Here is a 19,808-nt window from a genome sequence, read left to right as displayed (position 1 = left end):
AATCGGAGTCATCGGTTCTTTTCCTTGCTAAAAAAGAAAAGGACTTCACATGGACCCCAGAATGTCAGCATGCCTTAGAAGAATTAAAGCGATATCTATCGAGTCCACCTTTGCTGCACACCCCAAAGACAGATGAAAAACTTTACCTATATCGGCAATATCCGAGATAGCGGTAAGTGGAGTACTAGTTCGAGAAGAGAATTTATTATGTAAGTCGAACCCTGGGAGATGCTAAAACGAGGTACCCTCACTTACTTAGAAAAATTAGCACTTTCATTGATAAGCGCATCTCGAAAGATAATACTATATTTTCAATGTCATCCTATATGTGTATTAACCACTTACCCCCTTCGAAATATTTTGCATAAGCCCGAGCTACCGGGCCGATTGGCCAAATGGGTCGTCAAACATAGCAGGTATGATATCGAATATCAACCCCGAACGGCCATCAAGTCTCAAATCCTAGCTGACTTTGTGGTCAACTTTACACCGACCCTCGTACCTGAAGTAGAGAAAGAACTCCTGCTAAGTTCGGGTACATCATCGGGGGTATGAACCCTTTTTACGAACGGTGCCTCGAATGTAAAAGGGTTCGGGCTTGGCATTGTCTTGAATCCACCCTCGGTTGATACCATTAGGCAATCTATCAAAATTTCTAGATTGACTAACAATGACACTGAGTATGAGGCCATGATTGCAGGTCTCGAGCTAGCTAAGAAGGAGTGGAGGTCATCGAGGCCAAATGCGACTCCCTATTGGTGGTGAACCAAGTAAACAAGAGCTTCGAGGTTCGAGAAGATAGAATGCAAAGATACTTAGATAAACTACAGGTAACATTGCATCGCTTCAAGGAATGGACCTTCGATCATATGCCTCGAGAGCAAAATAGTGAAGTCGATGCACTTGCTAATTTGGGATCCCTGGTCAATGAAGATGACATCGTCCCGGGGACTATCGTACAGCTTTCGAGGTTTGTGGTTGAAGAGGGTCATGCTGAGATAAATTCAACAAGTTTGACCTGGGACTGGAGGAATAAGTACATTGACTATCTAAAAAATGGAAAACTCCCATCGGATCACAAAGAATTGAGGGCTCTACGAACCAAGGCTGCTAGGTTCGCCCTAGATGGGGATGGAACATTATACAGAAGAATATTCGATGGGCCATTGGCGGTATGGTTGGGGCCGGGGGATACTGATTATGTTCTTCGAGAAATCCACGAAGGCACTTGTAGGAATCACTCCAACGTAGAGTCTTTGGTTCGTAAAATCATCAGAGCAGGTTACTACTGGGATAGCATGGAAAAAGATACCAAGGAATTTGTCAAAAAATATGATAAGTGTCAATGATTTGCACCAATGATCCATCAGCCCGGAGAATAACTCCATTCGGTCCTATCCTTGTGGCCTTTCATGAAATGGGGAATGGATATAGTCGGCCCTCTACCAATGGCCCCAGGTAAAGCTAAGTTTATTTTGTTTATGACTGATTATTTTTCTAAGTGGGTGGAATCACAGACATTCGATAAGGTCAGAGAAAAGGAAGTTATCGACTTCATCTAGGACCATATCATATTTCGGTTCGGGATACCTATCGATATTGTATGTGACAATAGAAAGCAGTTCATCGGAAACAAGGTGACGGAGTTCCTCGAGGCACATAAAATAAAGAGGATCTTGTCAACACCATACCACCTAACTAGAAACGGACAGGCCGAGTCATCAAACAAAACTATCATTCAAAACTTGAAGAAAAGGTTGGACGATGCAAAGGGGAAATGGAGAGAAGTTCTACCCGAGGTCCTTTGGGCATATCGAACAACATCAAAGTCGAGCACGGGAGCTAACCCGTTTTCTTTAGTATACGGATCTGAGGCCCTTATTCCTGTCGAGGTCAGAGAACCCAGTGCCAGGTTTCGATATGCATCGAAGGAGTCAAATCGCGAGGCTATGAATGTTAGCCTCGAGCTACTGGACTAAAAACGAGAAGCATCACTTGTTCGGATGGCTGCGCAAAAGCAAAAGATCAAAAAATACTACAATAGAATGACCAACCTTCGACACTTTTGAATCAGGGACTTAGTCCAACGGAAAGTCACCCTCAATACTCGAGACTCGAATGAAGGGAAACTAGGCCCGAATTGGGAAGGACTGTACCAAGTCCTCGGAGTTGTCGGTAAAGGATCTTACAAACTTAGCACATTGGAAGGTGAACAACTGCCAAACAATTGGAACATATCATTACTCAAATGATACTACTGCTAAGGTATGACTTTATCCTTTTGTCCATTTGAGTTTAAAACTAACTCATTGCAGATTTTTTGATCGAAGCTATCAAAGGTACACGATCTCGAAGGCACCCCTTTTTTACATGAAGGCCATAGGTTTTAAAGCATACGTTGCAATCTTTTTCCCTTAGATAAGATTTTATCCCAAATGGATTTTACCGGCAAGGTTTTTAACGAGGCAATAACTATGTACTACCTAAGGAGAACTCAACAGTATCCAGGGTTTCTTTTCAATCAACCTCGAATACTGGGGTGCATCACCCTCGGAGGTTATATTTTCAAGGAAAATACTTTACACCTAAGAGGGCCTCGATAAGAGAACTTTATAATGGGCCAAACGGTCAAAAGAACCGTGTCCATATAGATTAGTCGAGTCCCGATGGCAAAATATGTACTCATTACTCAAAAAAGTATATACCAAAAACACTTTGTATTTCAAAGAAGTTTACTATTATACGAGCTCTACACTTATAATCATACGGGAAACGGCTCAAGAGCCGAAATGCAAAAGCACCCCCGAATACTCGGGGACTGTCATCAACAGTCAGCACATCCGAGTCATCGAAAACTCAGAATCATAAAACCTCAAAGAGGCATCCCCTCGAAACAAAGGCCAAGGCCAATATACTCGGGGACTAACTTTTCGGACAAGTTCGTAAAGTTATCGGGAAACAAGTCCAAGTGACATACCCGAAGGTTACAGCCATATTAAAGACTATGGTCATATAAAAAGGCTACGGCCAAAACAATGCGGCTCGGAGACGTCCGACTTCCGCCATAAATTAAAGGCATTCAAACACTTTGAAAAAAATCGGTTAAATCAGGCTACCCTCGGCAAAGGCAAAATATAAAGGGCTTCAATAAATTCAGCCCCCAATAATTTAAAGGCTTTGATAATATCAGCCTTCGAAAAAAACCTCAAGAGGTATTCGGTTATCATTATACAAACAAGTAACTAATAAGGTTCTGATACGTCGAACCCTCGAAAAACCCAACGGGTACAAAAAACACATGCTAAGGCATACAAAAATTGTCACTAAGTCTTTTAGCCGAAAAGAGGGAAAAATTATAGCCACTTTAGAGGTCGAAGCGGCCCAACTTAAAAAACCTAAGGGCAAATGTATAAGAGCCTAAGGGCCAACTTAAAGAACCTAAGGGCCGATATATAAGAGCCTAAGGGCCAACTTAAAAAGTCTTAAGGGCCAAAACATATAGAGGTCGAGACCCCGTTCTCACTCAACTCAGACTCGAGAACTCTGACATCCCGAGCTCACATCAAATCAATTTAAACTTAGCTCGAGGATTAGCAAAACCCTAAGGGATATTATATTGATCAAGTAAAAACCTAAGGGCTTATTATGTTCTGAGTCCAAACCGATACTCGAGCTGATTATTTGAATTATCGAATCTTCCACAAATGAGGACAAAATAAAACTCAACACAAGTTGAGGATAGAACAAAAAGATACTTTATATTCATAAGGTAAGTTTTACAAAACATATTTACAATGCCCACAAGAGGCTCTTGCACAAAAAAGAAAAAGAGAACCTAATATATTTTCGGGGTCACATCCCCGGAAGTGACGTCCTCAAAAACTGCACCTTCGGTAGCTTTATCTTCAGGAACCCCCCTTTTCCTCAAAGGCGTCTTCTTCGCCTTCCCCGTTCCCGGAACCACTCATAGCATCCTCGTCATCGGAAGAGACGAGAAACCTGGAATTAGTTTCCCGCGCCTTTGCTTCGGCTATCTCTTCAGCAAGGTTGAACCCTCGGGCATGGATTTCTTTGAGAGTCTCCCTCCGGGTCTGGCACTTGACCAAATAATTTCTCCATTTTTCCTGGTCGAAGGCCTCCCTCAGCTCAGCTTGAACGACCGCAACATCCCTTAAGATACGGCGATGGATTTATCAGCTGCAGCCTTTGTCTTCTCAGCTTCAACCTTGGCCTGTACAGCTTCGGCCCGGGCTCTAGCAAGCTTTGCCTCTAACTCCTTGATCTTCTTGGCCTAGGCGAGACCTTTCACTTTAAGGCCCCGGAGTTGAGTTTCAGCTGAGGTCAATTGGGCTGTAACAGCTTCCTTATCGACAGTAAGCTGATCCATGTTCTTTTTCCACTTATGGCAGCCAGCCCTAACTTGATCGACCTCACCCCGAAGCTGCCCGATCATCTCCAACTTCTGCTGCAGCTGAGACATCGAAGTATTAGCCTCCGAAGTAAGGCCAAGAAGGCCATAATCTATTAAAATCACAGTTACCTGCTCATCTAGCTCGGTCTCGTTTTTCCGAGCTTTGGCCAATTCAGCCCGAAGATCTTTAAGCTCTTCCCCCTTTTGGTCACAGAGGAGCCTCAGGGCCTTCTCTTTACCTGAAACCTTCCTAAGCTCGGCCTCACATTGGCTCGGCTCAGCTCTAAACTTGACGATGGCCTAAGCATGAAATTAAGATATGTCAGACAAAGGAAAGGAAAGAAAGAAAATTTGCAATAATGAAAGTTAGAATTTACCCGAGAGAGGAGATGTTGATCCTCTTCGAAGAGGCCAGATGCATCGTTAAGGTCGGAGATATCATCGACCCCAGCAAAGCAACTCTAAAAGGGATCTTCTTTGAGAAACTTGCTCGGATCGGGCATACGTAGAGCATTAGTTTCTTCGATTGCCTCCTCGGAATAAGTTGGCAAAGAAAGGAAGTGACCTGTTGTCATGGCCCCGAGCTCTTCACTCGAGGTGTTCTTGTTAGCCTCGGGGGTTTCCACACTTGCCTCTTTTGGTATATTTGTTGAAGGCGGAGGAACGATCTCAACCTTCGGGAATACGGGGGCCTTGCCCTAGTCTTTCTTTGGGTTTTCCTCACCACGGGATGAGGTCTCTGGTTCCGAGGGCTCAACGGTCTCGATTGGTTTCCTAGTTCGAGGTACCAGCGCTGATTCTTCACCATCATTTTCTTAGACATCCGGGGAATCGCAGGGCCGAATCTGCATCTACAAGAGCAAATATCTTTCGTAGCCTTTGAGCAGGAGCTTTCTTGTCTTGAGGGCCTTCAGGCTTTGAAACCCTCTTTCTTTTGTTGTCTTTCCCCGATTTTGAAATCGGGAACTCGGTCTCTTCCCTGGGCGGGTCTAGCCTCATTTCGGAGGCATCTCCGAGGCCTGCACAAGTAAATATGAATGAGTTGATGCCATCATATGAAAAATATCCGGAACATGGAGAAAGCACTTACCATGATGCTTGGTCTCCCATTTGCCCTTCGATAAATCACGTCATCTGCGCTTATCATAAGAGGAGGTCGCGACTAACTTTTCGACCAAGTCCTCGAGGCCGGGGACAGCGTGAGGTGTCCAAGCTACAGCTGCAGAAAAGATAATAATGTTATGAGATATGGAAGCAGAGTATATATGGATATTGGGAAGAGGGACTCCACTTACGATTAAAATTCCATCTCTCCGGGAATGACATTTTGTCTCGAGGGATGACATCCAAAGTCCTTACTCTGATAAAGTGGCTCATCCAGCCTCGATCTTTGTCTTCATCGTTTCTAGCAAAGAAGGCTTTCTTTGTCCGACGTTACAGTTTGATGAGCCCTCGGAATAACTGAGGTCGATATAGCCGAATAAGATGGATGAGGGTGAACTCCAACCCCTCGGCCTTTCCAGAAAAGTAGCACAAAATGATCACGATGCACCAGAAGGAGGGATGGATCTGACCGAGGGTGACCTCGTATGTTTACAGAAGTCAATCACTACCGGATCGAGGGGACCCAGTGTGAAGGGATAAGTGTAAACACTTAAAAAACCCTTCATGTGGGTAGTGATACTCTCCTCGGGGCCCGGGATCTGGACCACGACCTCATCTCCCCAGCCACAGTCCTTCTTCATATCTTTGAGGTACTTCCCCGATATCAAACTGATATATCGAGATGCATAATCGCATCATCCTGGGACATCAGGGGAATTTTCAATATTGAAATCCTTCTTAATCACGCAAGGGCCAGGGGTGATTTCTTCAAGAGTCGGCGACACCACCGGTTTGGTCGGCCGGGATATAGAAGAAGGTGACGCTTTATTTTTTTTGGGAACTGATTTGGAAGTTTTAGCCATGACTCTAAGCTAAAGGGTACGGACGATGGCAGAACGTGGTGTTTTGCAAGAACTTGGCGCTTTTCGGTGCTTAAAGGGGCAGAGGAAACTGTTGATTGTAAGAAGAGATGAAGAAGTGAAAGATGAGATGAAGGAGTAAAGTTCCTTATTCAAAGGAATAGCCTCATATTTATAGAAGGGCGACGGCGGTTCGGCGGCGCTAGTGGCTGACCAGTACTGGCGTGCATTTAATGTTTTAGGGAAGCGAACTGATAGGACGTTTCAATCACTTCAAGCGCCTACATCACGGGAATGACATCATCATTGTAGACTCCGAAGGATTGAGGTTCAAATCGTTTCTTATCATCTTATTCTAAGAAACGCGGGGACTATCTATATACGGTCAAAATCACATGCCTCCGATTTATAGGCTCGAGGGTCCGTCTTAGGTCCAAGTCCGGGCGAGGTCGAGTTCGAGACCAGACTAGAGCTCGAAGACAGAATGCAATGCCCGAATGTAAGAGTACGAGGAAGACCGAAGCCGAGTATGCTCGACCCTGAAATAGTACTGTTATGGATTTGTAACAGAATGAGCTAGATTTCTGCCACGTCTCCAAGATCATGGCGCAAATCCCGGAATAGGATTGTACGATTCTGTACTAGGCGGTTAGACAATTGTATCAAGAATATTCCTTACTGTAAATAGAAATATTCCTTAGTTAGGGTTCCTCTATTATATAAAGGGTACTCCAATCATTTGTAAGATCATCTAATCATTGAGCAAAGAATATACTCTCTACTTTTTCGCCTACTGTTCATCAGAATTGTCCTTAGCTCTACTGCTCTTACTTACTTACTTTTATTGCCTTATTGTTCTTATCCTAAGCCCACCTCGAGGCCACTAAATTTGAGGTCACCACTGCTGAGTAACGTTGGTTTGATTCTGTTATTTCTTTCATTTCTGCTTCATATTTCTTGATTATAAATTGGTATTGAACTAAATCACATATCTTTAAAACCACAAATCAAATTTAATTGTTACTCGTATTTTCGAGGTAAACAAATCATTTGACAAAATAAATTACAATAAACAAAAAAAAAAGTATCTCTCTTTTTCATCACCTATTCTTTTTCTTTTTCCTAGAATACACCATACCTCGGATCCCATCCGGATCCGCAACAAAACCCAAAGGCCTATAAAACCCAAGAACCCGGGGCTCCGAATAAAGAGCAATATTGTTAATCCCTTTTCCTAACAGCTCGGTGACTAATCTTTCCATCACAGCTTTACCTAAACCAATCCCTTGGAAATTGGGGTCCACAACAACATCCCAAATTATCGCATTAAAAACGCCGTCGCCTGTAGCTCTAGCAAACGCCACAGGCCGTTTAGTTTTCTCGTACTCGATCCACATAAGTGAATCTGTGTTCTCTAAAGCTAACTGAATCTTTGTCGTGTCGCGTCTTGGGAATCCGACGGCGACGAAGACGGAGTTGAGGTGGTCGAGGTTGAGGTTTGTGATCGAACGGTGGAGATTGAATCCTTTTGATTTGAGAGATTCATCGGAGATTGAGATGTTTACGGTGGTGGGGATGGGTTGGTATTGAGAGGAAACGATGACGTTTCGATGGTGGATGGTGGTGGGTTTGAGAGAGAGGGCGGTGGGGGTTGGAGGTAGGTGGGTGGAGATGGGGTTATAGAGAAGCATTGTACATGATGAATTTTGGAAAGAAGAAGTATATGGCTAAGTTATGGGTGAGTTAGTAATTGAGTATACGTAGATAGGCTTTTCTGGTTTTGAAGTATGTGGTTCTCATGCAACGTTGTCTTTGTCTTTTTTTTTTTTTTCTTTTTAAACTTTAAAGCTTGTGTAGGATTTAGGATATGGACATTATGAGTTCAAGCTCAGTTTTTACACAACCTTTTCAACGACAATAACATATTCAGTGTATTTTCGTAAATAAGTTTCGGAAAGTAACGAACGCAGACCTTACCCCTACTTTGTACCGATAAATATATTTGTTAATAGGCTAACGGCTCAGGCAAGCAGAACCATAGCAGTTAAAAAAAGGAAATATAACAATAAAGAAGGAAAGGAAATAGTAGGAGCAACAAAATAATAGTAAAATCGAATCAAAAGCAACATCGGGTAGTAATAAAAAATTAGGAAAAAAGAAACACGAGAATGGTAAAGTCATTTTATTTATTAGGATTGAAATATATCATTTGTATGTAGTAAATTTTTCATATATATATATATATATATACACATAGAATTCGAGCCATAAGTTATACATTCAGGGGCGGAGGCACGTTGAGCCAAGCGGTGTCATCCGATACCGCTTGGCCGGAAAGTTTTATTTATTAATATATATGTAAATAATCTGCAAAAGGAAATATAGTCTAAATATAATAAAAGACACTACTTGACGTTAACAACTATGTTGGTCCGTTGGTGAAGTAATCCAGTTTTTGCTTGTGGTCAGGTGTTCGACTCCTCACGGTGAAAACAACTTTTTTCTTAATATTTTAGTATTCTTCTGAAAATTTATTGAAAGAAGCAGCGTCCTATGGATTCGAATGGATAATGAGCTATTGAGTAAACGTTTGCTGTCTTGTATAGGTTTTTTTTTTTGGGTAATATTTGTACTGAGTCTATTATGAGTATATTTTATAAAAATAAAAATTCGTGGGGAAGAATTGTACTATTATATTTGAATTGTGTTTTTCTAAAGTATGATTTTATTAAAGTAACCTCTTCATTTGTACGCCTCTCTAAATTTTAATACCACTTACAAAAATTCTGTGTACGCTCCTGTATACATTAGAGCCAAAACCTGTCAGTGGTGGATCTATGTATCACATTTGGGGGCTTAAGCATCCATTGATCTTTACATGGTGTAAGTAGAAAAGTTGTTTTCGATAGACACTCAGGTCAGGCAAGCATCGTTATAGTAATTTAGAAAAAGAAATATAGCAGTAAAGAAAGAAAGAAGGAAATGAAATAGTAGCTAGCGGTAACGAGATAATGATAAAACCGAAGCAAAAGTAACATCAGATAATAATAAAAATCTAGGAAAAATGAAACACGAGAGTAGTAAAGCCATTTTATTTATTATGTTTGAAATCTATCATTTGTATTTAGTAAATTTTTCATACATATAGAGAGAGAGAATTCGAGCCATGATTATTTGGATGAACCCATAAATTATACATTAGAGCCAAACCTATTCATCATAAGTTCATAACTAAAATGATAAGTTTTTTGGCATTATAGCACAGTCCAAGAAGCCATCTAAAAATCTCGAGCACTTTATAAAAGATGAACTCTTCAATCGACAAGCAGCAAAGCGGGAGATAGCTGGGGAAGATAGAGAAGGAGCGTAGAATATTCTGATTTTACATAAGAAATTACTGTGATTTAACTTTTTTGTCCACAATATACAATTAGTTGTTTTTAGACAAAAAATTGAGACTTAAATATTGTTTTAAAAGAGAAAATAATAATATTTGTAGCCTGTTTGGCCAAGCGTTTTTTTTTTAGCCAAAAGTGTTTTTTATATTTTTGGCCAAAATTTGAGGTGTTTGGCCAAGCTTTTGTAAGAAAAAAAGTGCTTTTGAGGAGAAGCAGAAGCAGTTTTGGAAAAGCATAAAAAAATAGCTTCTCTCCAAAAGCACTTTTCTGAGAATCACTTTTGAGAAAAATACACTTAGAAGCAGTTTTCAAAAGCTTGGTCAAACACTAATTACTGCTCAAAAATACTTTTTAATTAATTAACCAAACACAAATTACTTCTCACCAAAAATATTTCTTTTAAAAGTACTTCTCAAAATAAGTTAATTTTAGAAGCTTGGCTAAACAGGTTACTGTTCACCTAACCTCGTGGGGGGATCATGACCGTTTGAGTGTATTTTTCTTACCAACCAACCCAGCCACAAATAATAAAGGTCCGTTTCTGAAGTCCCACTCTGCCACTCAGACAAACACTTTTTCTAAATCAAAAATTAAAAATTAGATTAAAAAAAACAATTTTATTTAACAGTATTTATATGTTGGTATAAATTATAATGTGAAAGAATATTCTAGATCAAGAGACATATGCTTGGTTGATATTCGAGGTACTGTATATATTTGGGATCCCAAATGAGGAAAACTTGACTGGAATACTATTGTATTTAATCCTTTATGATCACCATTGACTTTTTTTTAAAATGATCCGATTAGGGGTGTTCTTTATTTCATTCTCTTACATTTGCCAAAATGAGGAAAATCTGCTTACTTTCTTTCATTCTCTTACATTTTCCATTGGCCAAGCTTGCTTAAATTGAAATTCCAAACTTTGAGCTAGGTGTTCAAACTGAATCGGAAAGTTGCACCAAATCGAAAAGTTAAATTAAAATGATTAAAATGATCCGATTAGGTTTGGTTTGATTTAGTTTAGCACTAAGTAGTTAAAAAATCCGAACCAAACCGACATATAAATATATAATTTTTATATATATTTCTAAGACTTTATATAGAATTTCTTTTAAAAAAATAGAAATATTTGGGATTCTCTTATGGTATGTAATAATTAATGGAATATAAAGTACTCCATTTTTATTTACTTTAAATAATGAGTCATATCGTCACTTTCTTATTAATATTACTGAAATGCGTCAATCGCTTTATTCTTCCATATTTATATGTCAAGTCTATTAAATTTTTATATTTTTTTCGAATTTGAAAAGGTATTTATAATTTAAAATTAAATAAAATATATTATTATTTATGTATCATATTAATTTTTATGTTAATTACTAAATTCGGTTAATCTTGAATGCGTACATCAACGAAAAAGTATTGTTAGATGATTAAAAAAACTATCATGTGTTACTAAAAAAATTCTAGAGATAAATTTTTTTAATAGATCATATATTTTTAATTTTTAATAAATATATATTTACTTATCAAAACTTTAACAAAGTAAGATTGAAATAGTATTCAGGTAACAAAAATATCCTAACGAAAAGGGAAATATCAGAAATATTTGAAAATTATGATGTGAATAGCCATAGCCCATAAGACAACATTCTTGGAAACTCAGAAATATATAAAGAGCAGTCGTGCTTTGACTGCAATACGTAAACCACAGTGTTTATAAAAGAGAATCAGACCCCGTCACCTAAAGTTTGTTTCTTTCCATCCATAAAAGTTCACATTGGGTAGGTGAGTTCACTCATTAAACTTATATTTTTATATGCAATCACTATTTATTTGAAGATCTTAACAACCCCAGATCGCAAATTCTCCTTTTTCTTCATTTTTGGACTTATTGAGGTACTTATTACTTTTTTTAATTTGGTTTATCTATTAAAGTTTTGATCTTTATTTTGTGGCAGTTTAGTACCTGATTAAAGTGGGTAGCTTTAATTCAGGTTTAATCTGTTAAAGTTTTGAACTTTGTTTTCTGATTGTTTAGTATTTGATTAAAGTAGGTAGTTTAATTCAGGTTTAGCCTGTTAAAGTTTTGATCTTTGTTTTGTGGGAGTTTAGTATTCATTAAAGATGTTAGCTTTAATTCTTGATTTCTGAGATGGGGTTTTCTCATTGCTTCATTTGGTTGTCTTATGGTTGAGTAGTTTTTTTTACTGCAGGATTTTATAGTACTTGCAGTTCTGAATTCTTGGATCACTTAGTTAGAATACTGAAACCTTTTATTTTTTAGTTTTTCTCTTTTCTGGTTACTTTTCTTTGATTCTTTTTGTGCTTTTGGCCAAAAAGTTTGGAACTTCTCTTTTTATGTTTCATCCAGATCTGATCTAGGATGTTTTTGTTACTTTAGTTTAAAATAATTCCTTTTCTTGGCACCTTTTGATAACTTTTTTGGGATTGCTCTGTCAGCTGATTGTTCTTCCGTCCTGCATCCGGATCTGTTTCACATTTGCTTCCATGAATTGGTTTTGTAATTTGTTCCTATACCCTTGTAGTTTAAGGTATCTGTATTGCCATTTCCTTGATTCTGTTACTGGTTTGATAAGCAACAGAATTGTGAATGACAGATAATATAATTAAATCTACGCCTAACCATTGACCTTTCTCACTCATGGTGTGTCGTTGCAAGACTTCATATAGTCAAGTTGTTGCCTTTCTTGAGCAAATTTTACCTAATTGAAGTCAACGTGTGGTTTAAACTCGTGAGTGACGGAAATACAGCAGGAATCATGATTTTTGGATCTTTTATTAGCTTAATCCCAGAAGAAATAACCCATATGAAAAGTGATAATGAGAGTCGATGCTAGTAGAAATGTCCCCTCAAAATGTGTTCTAATTATCTGTTCTCGTTGTTGCTATAGGCTATTCCTACTTGTACCTTTTATGCTTTCAGTTTCATCCTAAGGATTTATTTCCCATCCTCTGATGACAGGTGATAACATGGCTTCTCCGACAAGAATTGGTCTTGCTGGCCTTGCTGTTATGGGCCAAAATCTTGCTCTCAATATTGCTGAGAAAGGATTCCCTATATCTGTTTACAATCGAACCACTTCAAAAGTTGACGAGACTGTTGAACGAGCTAAAAAAGAAGGAGATCTTCCTCTTTATGGCTTTCATGACCCAGAGTCCTTTGTGAATTCTATCCAAAAGCCTCGCGTGATAATCATTCTTGTCAAGGCTGGAGCACCAGTTGATCAGACCATCAAAACCCTTTCGGCTTACATGGAGAAAGGAGACTGTATCATTGATGGTGGAAACGAATGGTATGAGAACACAGAGAGGAGAGAGAAAGAAATGGCTGAGTTAGGTCTTCTTTATCTTGGGATGGGAGTTTCAGGTGGTGAAGAGGGGGCTCGAAATGGACCTTCACTGATGCCTGGAGGCTCTTTTGAAGCCTACAAGTACATAGAAGATATCTTACTAAAGGTCGCTGCTCAAGTTCCTGATAGCGGACCTTGTGTTACATACATTGGTAAAGGTGGTTCTGGCAATTTTGTTAAGATGGTTCACAATGGTATTGAATATGGTGATATGCAATTGATTGCGGAGGCTTATGATGTTCTGAAATCTGTTGGGAAGCTCTCTAACGATGAGTTGCAACAAGTTTTCTCAGAATGGAACAAAGGGGAGCTTCTGAGCTTCTTGATTGAAATCACAGCTGATATATTTGGAATCAAGGATGACAAAGCAGATGGATATTTAGTAGACAAGGTTCTGGACAAGACTGGAATGAAAGGTACTGGTAAATGGACTGTTCAGCAAGCTGCTGAACTGTCAGTTGCTGCTCCTACTATAGCGTCATCACTGGATTCAAGATTCCTTAGTGGATTGAAGGATGAAAGGGTGCAGGCAGCCAAAGTTTTCAAATCTAGCGGGGTTAGCGATATCCTTGTTGAACAGTCTGTGGATAAGAAGCAATTGATTGACGATGTGAGAAAAGCACTCTATGCATCAAAAATATGTAGTTATGCCCAGGGAATGAATTTGATAAGGGCAAAGAGTGTTGAAAAGGGATGGGACTTGAAACTAGGGGAGCTTGCTAGAATTTGGAAAGGTGGTTGCATTATCCGTGCTATATTTTTGGATCGTATTAAGCAGGCTTATGACAGAAATCCAGATCTCGCTAACCTGCTTGTGGATGAAGAATTTGCAAAGGAGGTAGTTGAACGACAGTCTGCCTGGCGAAGAGTGGTCTGCCTTGCTATAAGCTCGGGTATCAGCACACCTGGTATGTCTTCAAGTCTTGCTTATTTCGACTCATACCGGAGGGAAAGGCTTCCAGCAAATTTGGTCCAAGCTCAAAGGGATTACTTTGGTGCTCATACTTATGAGAGGACTGATATGCCGGGGGCATTTCATACTGAGTGGTTCAAGATTGCCAAACAGTCGAAGATCTGAGTTTCTTCTGGTTACATTCTTGTCATTGACCTAATTGAATAAAGCTCTTGTTGTCACTGAATCTGGGAAGAGAGATCCTGTGGTATCACATCTTGTCATCTGGTCTCTCAGGTGTTGAAATTTTCCTATGTTTGTTGTGGAACCTATTTGTATTTCTAGTCCTTGGCGGCTTTTTTCTCGTGTTATGTTTTCCAAGTTACTGAAAACTCTCATACAAGCAAAGAAAGTATTATCCTTGTTTTGGATAAAGTTCTTAAATCTTTTTCTGTCCTTACTTTTGCTCTATCTTGACTTGCATTCTCATTTTCCTTAACCATTTAATGCATTTATCTTCTTCCTTCACTCGACATTGTTCGGGTGTGTTACACGATATTATCTGATTCATTTGAAATATCTGTGCTAGTTTACTTGAGGATCTTGATTAACCTCTGATGTTAAATCAGAATCACAGAAGATCTGGTCCAGTATATTTTTACAGCATTTGTACATGGTAATTGACCTTTTGATAAGTTGCTTTACATACGGGGATATCCATCTTTTGCAGCTATGCTGCTAGCGATCCTTTCCTTTTTGGGAAGTTACATTCAAGTTCCCATGTCGTCTTTAATTAGCTAATAGTTGGAAATGTCAGAAGATTTTCATCACCGGATTTCACTTGGAACTAGGGACCTCGTAATTCAACTAATGATCAGTAGTAAATGGACACACTTGGTCCGGTGTTTTCCAGGAGTCTTCTTATATTGGTTGAAGACTTGTATATCAGTGTTGGGATAAGTGTGAGATCTAGAGAACCTCTGATGTATCTTTAAAAAACAAGTTGTTTGGTATTGGAATGAAATGGGCCCAAATAGAGCAAAATGATAGAGGATTCACATCCAACGCCAACTAATCTTTGACTAAGGCGTAGTTGATTGATCAATTGGTAGTGAAGTGGACATTTACTGTAAATATCAGACATCCGATCTGCTAATACTTACATGGTGCTATTATAAGAACACTGAGTACTAATATTTCACATTTGCTGGATGCAAGAACGTTGCGCATATAATTATCTGATTACATCACCTGGAAAAAAAAATTGATCAGTACAATAGTTCATAGCATATATCTAATCATCCTTTAAATTGGACTGATCAACTTTTAACCTCTTTACTCCCCCCCCCCCCCCACACACACACACAAAAAAAAAAATCACCTTTTGTCTGTTCAGCCCAAGTTGGAGGCGCTTGGCAAGGAGCAGATGCAGAAAATTCTGCCTTTAATTTCTCATGAGCAAATTTTCAGTAAGCAGCTGGCCTTACCGAGACTTATTGTCCATGCCTCTGCATCTTTATCTCTGTCCTTATCCAAGTATCCATGGAGCCTGTACATTTCTCCTTTTAATTCCATTACTCTCTACACATATTGTACTTTTAGAAAATCATCTGTTTGTTGGTTTCTTATATCTAATTGGGTCACTTTAAAATGGTTGTGCTTGAGTTAATTTAAAATGGTTGTGCTTGAGTTAATTCGCTAACTGTTGTTATAGACAACTCATGCTTACACCTTCAACTTGTTGCAACATGAGACATGGCTTTTGTAAACATCACCTGAGGACGCATTTAGCCTGAACTCAAGATGTTTGCTAGCTTATTTGACAGATGTTTGAATTGTCAATTCTGCATGTCTTCTCTACATGGTCGGTTGTTCCATCAAAAGCTTTAGCTATATCATCTTGCTACTTCTACTTATAGCCTCATTAAAGTAACGAAACGTGATGTCATTTTCACTCTGTTGTGAGAATCCTGAATGTGAGGTTTTGCTTCCGTGCATAACTGCATGTCATTGTTTTAATGGGTATCACACTGCAGAGGATCCTGCTTTAATTAAATACAGCACGTTGAGAACTTTTCAGTTGTTTAAGTACTGCTGTAACTATCTTGAATAGGTTTTGGATTTGCAGCATGATTTGTTCTACAGTTCATGTGTAATTAGCAAGTCTGATCTCTAAAACCACCACCAAAAATAGCAGATAAAATTTGAGATATCAGACTAATTAGGTCTTGAACTCATTCCTTCCCTTTCGTTTGATTCTTTTACACATAACTTACTTTTCTTACTACATTTATGTAGCAATTCTTCCTATAAGGTAAGTTCTCCTATCAATAGGTTGAAGAAGCTGCACAACCAGCTTAAAGGGCAACCTGGTGTACAAAGCATCCCGTATTCACGCAGGGTTCGGGGAAGGGCCGCACCCCAAGGGATGTGATGTAGACAGTCTACCCTAATGCAATCATTAGTGGTTGCTTCCGCGGCTCGAACCCGTGACCTATAGGTCACACGGCGACAACTTTACTGTTGCTCCAAGGCTCCCCTTCCTGCACAACCAGCTTAGTGTATCTGAAAACAAGAACTCATAATACAAAGACACTTATTTTTAAAAAAAAAATGAAAACATAAGAACCTTCCACAATTTCCGGCTTCTTTTATTGGAATTCCAGTAGCCATCATAGGCTGACTGGATTGAGGAAATTTATCTGTTGAGAAGAAAGAGATGAAAATTTGATATTAGAGGATATGCAAATATACCTCATGGACGACACTCTTAAATCTTGACATTATAGGATATGTGATGCATTACATTTGTTGTTCATGAGCTAAGTAGGTTTGCTCAATCTTTTACATGATTTCTTCTTTCACCATCGGAACCAAAATAAAAAGTGAAATACTCCTTTCAAGATATCAACCCAAAATCTGATATCAGAAATGGACTAATGGCCGACGGTGAAGAATCAAACAAGAAGGATTTACATTGATTATGGTGTCTCAGTTTAGCCCTTAATTCACATGCTTTCCCCTTGTTGTTGATCTGCAATAACCATAATTTTTGCCACTCTTTGCTTTATGGCCTGGATCTTCTTTTGCTGCTTTTACATTCTTATCAATCAGTTTCTTCTTCGCCTGTCTTTGTTGTTCCTTGCTTGTGAACTTCTTGTTGTCTTTTTCTGCATGCTTGAATTCATGATTCCCGTAACGTTGCTCTACACTTGTGCTTACTCCTTGTTGACTTGGACCAGATGAAGCGTCAGAAGTCATGGAGTCGTCACTGCCACCACCTTCTTCAATATAATCAAGATTTTTGTATCCCTTCCTCGGAGTTACTTCATCATCGTCGTCATCTTCACCATGATTATAGTCACGATAAGGTGAACCGATATACATTGTCCAACCGGACTCATTACTGCTGCATATTTCTGTTATACCTCAAAGTTGTTTAGGATACTCCATTACCTTAACTGGAAAATGAAAGGCATTCAAAGAAAAAATAAAACAACTAACCTTCTTTACTCATTCCTCAATGCATGTTTAGCTGGTGCAGCACAATAGCAAGACAGACTGGAATTGTAGGATTCTGTTCTTTCTTTCACTTATTAATACTTATCTGTCACACCTGAAATACCATCCTCTTTACTCTCAGTGTCTACCTCATAAATAGAGAAACAGCTTCTGAAATGGAAATACAAGGAGGGTGTCCCACTCCAGAAATAGGTAAGAATGTGTAACCCCAATGTTCTTGATTAGATAGAAGAGGTCCTGTTACAGTACTCTTTGGTTGTAAGAACCTTTAAATTCCTTGTCTGTTTCATACACCAAAGATCAGCCTTTCATGTGAGATATATGCATTGAAGCCAATTGTGTTTTGGCATCTTATATGAGGTTAAAAAATATAAAAAAAAGGACAGCCCGCTAGCTCCCGCTATGCGCGGGCTCCGAGGAAGGGCCGGACCACAAAGGTCTATTGTACACAGCCTTACGCTACATTTCTGCAAGAGGTTGTTTCCACGGCTCTAACCTGGTCACATGACAGCAACTTTACCAGTTACACCGAGGCTCCTCTTCGAGGTTAAAAAATATAGCTTAATGTAAAATCCCAACTTCCCCCTATAAACAGTCAAGTTTTTTTCTTTCACCTCATAAAGCAGGCATTTGTCTTTTGTTTTCTTTGGGGGGTAAAACTGAAACTCACAGTAAACTTCCTGAATTTTTTTTGACTTTTGACAGTAGCTAATGAGTCAGCTATGTGATTATAGTTTGTTCAGTACCCCTTTGTGACTGGGGCCTTTGATGGGCAAAAAAGTTATTGGAGTAATCTGTTTTTTTACACTTTACTCATTTCATTTGTTTTTCTCTTGCTACTATATCATGATTAGAAATTTGGGTTGTTTGTTGAATAAGTCTGACCTTCCAAGAAAAGGGAGAACTTTGCTCTGATTGTTTACTTCTTGTCAATTGTAATCCTTTTGGTAGTATTCTAAAGAGTCTTCCCCACTTATATTCTTGTTTTTGGCTTTATTATCTCTTGAGGTTAGACAGCAAAGGTCCCTTTGCATATTTTTCAATATATACATATATAGTGGCTATGAAAGGGAGCCTTGGCGTAACTGGTAAAATTGCTGCTATGTGATCGAAGGTCACAAGTTCGAGCTGTGGAAACAGCCTCTTGCAGAAATGCAGGGTAAGGCTGCATACAATAGACCCTTGTAGTCCGGTCCTTTCCCGGACCCCCGCATAGTGGAAGCTTAGTGCACCGAGCTGCCCTTTTATATATAGTGGCTATCTTCTTTGATTGAATCTTGAATTTTTTTCTTTCTCACTTCTAGGCTCCATAGGGGAGCAATGGTAAAGTTGTTTCCGTGAGACCTATAGGTTACCGGTTCGAGCCGTGGAAGTAGCCAATAATGCTTGCATTAGGGTAGGCTGTCTACATCATACCCTTGGGTGCGACCCTTCCCCAGACCCTGCGTGAACGTGAAATGCCTTGTGCACCGGGCTGCCTTTTGTTGACTCTATGAGCTCCATATGGGGGTCAAGTGTTTGGAAGTTTTCAAAAATAATGGGACAACATTTCCTTAGCTGGGGATTTGATTCAACAGCTTGTTTGCTTTCATCATGTGTTTCAAGATTTAAAATTTGGAAATCCAGGCCTCATGTGCAAGAACATTGATGCCTTTTGGATTGCAATTATGTGCATGTGTTATCATCAATATTTTTTTGTGGAAGTCATTCTTACACATCACCAAAATTCTATTCAGATATCATTATCTTAAATCTTGGTAATTAGGTACTTTCTAAACAGCTCAAAGACAGATAATGGAATAATTATAAAGCACTTAATTATCTGGCAGTATTGAGTCATGTCTTATAATTAATATTAGAATTAAGTATAGTCATCTTTATGGCTTTGACAAATTGTTCTTTTTTAGTTGGAAATGAAGCTTTTAAAATTCTATTCCTCAATGTGACAGGTGAGGTTCATGCATTTTAACCTGGCATTATTAGGTTTAATCATTCATTCATAAGTTCCATTACTATTTTAGCTTTCATTTCACTAATAGAAATATTCTTATCAGAAATGACCAACCAATGGCATGAGTCATGACAACACAAAGAGCAAAGAGCCATGGCCAGTCTGTTCTTTAAGTATATTCTCATTTAGTCTATTTCTTGATGGAAATTGAACATGTTAAGATGAATTAGAACATGGGTTAGTTAATTCTTCTTTTATTTTAAATTCCCTTTATTCCGTTGGGTGGTGGA

At 38.9% G+C, this 19,808-nt stretch overlaps 4 protein-coding genes across 6 annotated transcripts; 2 read left to right on the top strand and 2 right to left on the bottom strand.

Annotated features, from left to right (window-relative positions):
* Window positions 1–803: 803 nt before the first annotated feature.
* LOC138880167 (uncharacterized) lies at window positions 804–1,349 on the top strand. The gene has a single exon (XM_070159839.1). The coding sequence runs from the start codon at window positions 804–806 to the stop codon at window positions 1,347–1,349; it is 546 nt and encodes a 181-aa protein (XP_070015940.1).
* Window positions 1,350–7,368: 6,019 nt separating this feature from the next.
* Window positions 7,369–8,122, bottom strand: LOC104224393 (GCN5-related N-acetyltransferase 1, chloroplastic). Its single transcript, XM_009776025.2, has one exon. The coding sequence runs from the start codon at window positions 8,064–8,066 to the stop codon at window positions 7,476–7,478; it is 591 nt and encodes a 196-aa protein (XP_009774327.1). The 5' UTR covers window positions 8,067–8,122; the 3' UTR covers window positions 7,369–7,475.
* A 3,318-nt stretch (window positions 8,123–11,440) lies between these two features.
* Window positions 11,441–14,489, top strand: LOC104224394 (6-phosphogluconate dehydrogenase, decarboxylating 2). 3 transcript variants are annotated; one of them, XM_009776026.2, is made up of 2 exons: window positions 11,441–11,567; window positions 12,766–14,489. In XM_009776026.2, the coding sequence occupies exon 2, from the start codon at window positions 12,774–12,776 to the stop codon at window positions 14,229–14,231; it is 1,458 nt and encodes a 485-aa protein (XP_009774328.1). In that variant the 5' UTR covers window positions 11,441–11,567; window positions 12,766–12,773; the 3' UTR covers window positions 14,232–14,489. The 3 variants fall into 3 exon arrangements, with proteins under 3 accessions (XP_009774328.1, XP_009774331.1, XP_009774330.1); XM_009776029.2 differs by having other exon boundaries at window positions 11,468–11,563; XM_009776028.2 differs by having other exon boundaries at window positions 11,534–11,678.
* Window positions 14,490–16,794: 2,305 nt separating this feature from the next.
* On the bottom strand, window positions 16,795–17,998 carry LOC104224395 (protein SOB FIVE-LIKE 1). Its single transcript, XM_009776030.2, has 2 exons — window positions 17,550–17,998; window positions 16,795–17,464 (listed from the first exon to the last, which is right to left on the bottom strand). Exons 1-2 carry the CDS (start codon window positions 17,560–17,562, stop codon window positions 17,049–17,051), a joined length of 429 nt encoding a protein of 142 aa, XP_009774332.2. The 5' UTR covers window positions 17,563–17,998; the 3' UTR covers window positions 16,795–17,048.
* Between the last annotated feature and the right edge of the window lie 1,810 nt (window positions 17,999–19,808).

The sequence above is a fragment of the Nicotiana sylvestris genome, chromosome 10, assembly GCF_000393655.2.
Source record: "Nicotiana sylvestris chromosome 10, ASM39365v2, whole genome shotgun sequence".
NCBI lineage: Eukaryota > Viridiplantae > Streptophyta > Magnoliopsida > Solanales > Solanaceae > Nicotiana > Nicotiana sylvestris.
This window is presented reverse-complemented; position numbering and strand designations above follow the sequence as displayed.